The sequence below is a fragment of the Perkinsus marinus genome (genome assembly GCF_000006405.1).
Source record: "Perkinsus marinus ATCC 50983 genomic scaffold scf_1104296948872, whole genome shotgun sequence".
NCBI lineage: Eukaryota > Perkinsozoa > Perkinsida > Perkinsidae > Perkinsus > Perkinsus marinus.
In genome coordinates this window covers 1-1597 of record NW_003210027.1, presented here as the reverse complement: position 1 = coordinate 1597, position 1597 = coordinate 1, and the positions used below count along the sequence as shown (strand labels likewise).

The following is a 1597-nucleotide window of genomic DNA, read 5'->3' as shown; positions in this document are numbered from 1 at the left end:
TGGCATCCACCGACGCAACTCTACCATTGAAAAGCCAGCGGGCCTGATTGTCATCGTAGATCTCCAGAATGAGCATGGACGCGAAGGTTGGCCAGTAGTTGGCACATTTGTGATGAGAGTCCATCCCTGAGTGCACACTGTTCAGCACAATAAACGCTGTATACGGAGGCTCACAAGTCAAATCCAAAGCGGCAGTGAAGACACTGGTCGGCCCAGTGTCGTGACCGATATAAACTGACAAACGCCTATCTGGGAGGTCTAGGTCTTCCAAAACATCCTAAGACGAGTCATGCAAGCAGAGGAGTCCATTAGAATTACTCTAATAAAAGGGCCAAAAGCGAGGCGGCGAGATTCCGCGGAGGAGTTATACTGGAGCAAGTCCCAATAGGTGGCCTGGTCAGAGATTCTCCTTAGGAGAGGACTCCCAGGGCCAAGGCCGTAGGGGACGTCTCGAGAGGTGCTCGGAACTGTCGAGCAAAGGTGGCTCATCAGGCAATCCTGACGGAGATATGAATGCAAACTGGAGTGTCACGGCGGAGGCCTACCAGCATCCCGGAGTAAAGGCCATCCATCTTCTTGGGGTCGTTGGTGTTAAACTCATCGTAACGTCCACTGGTGAGGCCGATGAGCTTCCGTTCAAGCGTCGATGCATATGTCCGCTTGAGAGCCTCTGGTGACTCGAAGAAGGCATCCAAGGAATCAGCAATGCGAGGGCACACCTATGGGAAGCACAGATAAAGACGACTCAGCTGGTCATGAGTAGCTCACGCGTGGTTTGGGGGTCATGGAGTCCACATCGAGATCGTCAATGACAATGTCCAGACTGTCAGGGCCGTCTGCCACGAGTGATGGCGGGAGGGACACCACAAAGGCTTACATTGCTGAATATTCGGGAACAACCCCATAGCGAGAGCCTGGGCACTGTGAATGGTACGAGTGAACTCAGTCGAACGGAACATCACTTGGGGCTCCAGCGGTGCCTAAGAAGAAAAGATTGATGGAAGCGAGCAGCGACCGACCTACTTCTCCCAGCTCCAACGGCTCGGCGTAGGCCTTCCTCAGAGCCTCCCCATTCAGCATATGCTGCTGAATGCCCGGCTCCACAACTTGGCCTAGCCGTACGTAAGATTCCCCATGGGCTGTTGCTGCTCAAGACAGGGCCTACCGTAGGTACAGTTGCCCTTCAACATCATCCTCTTGCCGGCCAGTCTAGTCCAACCAACACCTGTTCCCTCAGAGGGGCTGTTAATGAAGCCATAGTAGGTGGCGACTGGGCACATGTACCTGGACATATGTAAACAGACTCACAGCTGATAAGGCGACTCACTCAGTATCGTCTCCTTCCCAGCAAGTGAGGTCTCTGGTCAGGACTCTTGCACCATGACGACCAAAAACAACAACACGTTCCTACAAGAGGTCCCGAGTTCGATCCCCGGTGGATCCAATAATGTACACCTACCGGCTTAGCATCGGACTTGTCTTCCCGACTGGGTATGTCCCCCCAAGTCATATCAGAGTGGCAGTAGTACAGAGGGTCCTCACATGGAACAACAAGTGTGCTCGACCCAGCCTCAGCCATTGAGGCTGCCACTATGAT

General features: G+C 53.5%; 1 protein-coding gene across 1 annotated transcript; it reads right to left on the bottom strand.

Moving 5' to 3' along the window:
- Positions 1-488: 488 nt before the first annotated feature.
- On the bottom strand, positions 489-1510 carry Pmar_PMAR012099 (hypothetical protein; the record flags this gene model as incomplete). Its single annotated transcript, XM_002778502.1, has 7 exons — positions 489-719; positions 769-836; positions 878-980; positions 1024-1112; positions 1166-1284; positions 1328-1407; positions 1460-1510. 7 exons carry the CDS (start codon positions 1508-1510, stop codon positions 489-491), a joined length of 741 nt encoding a protein of 246 aa, XP_002778548.1.
- Between the last annotated feature and the right edge of the window lie 87 nt (positions 1511-1597).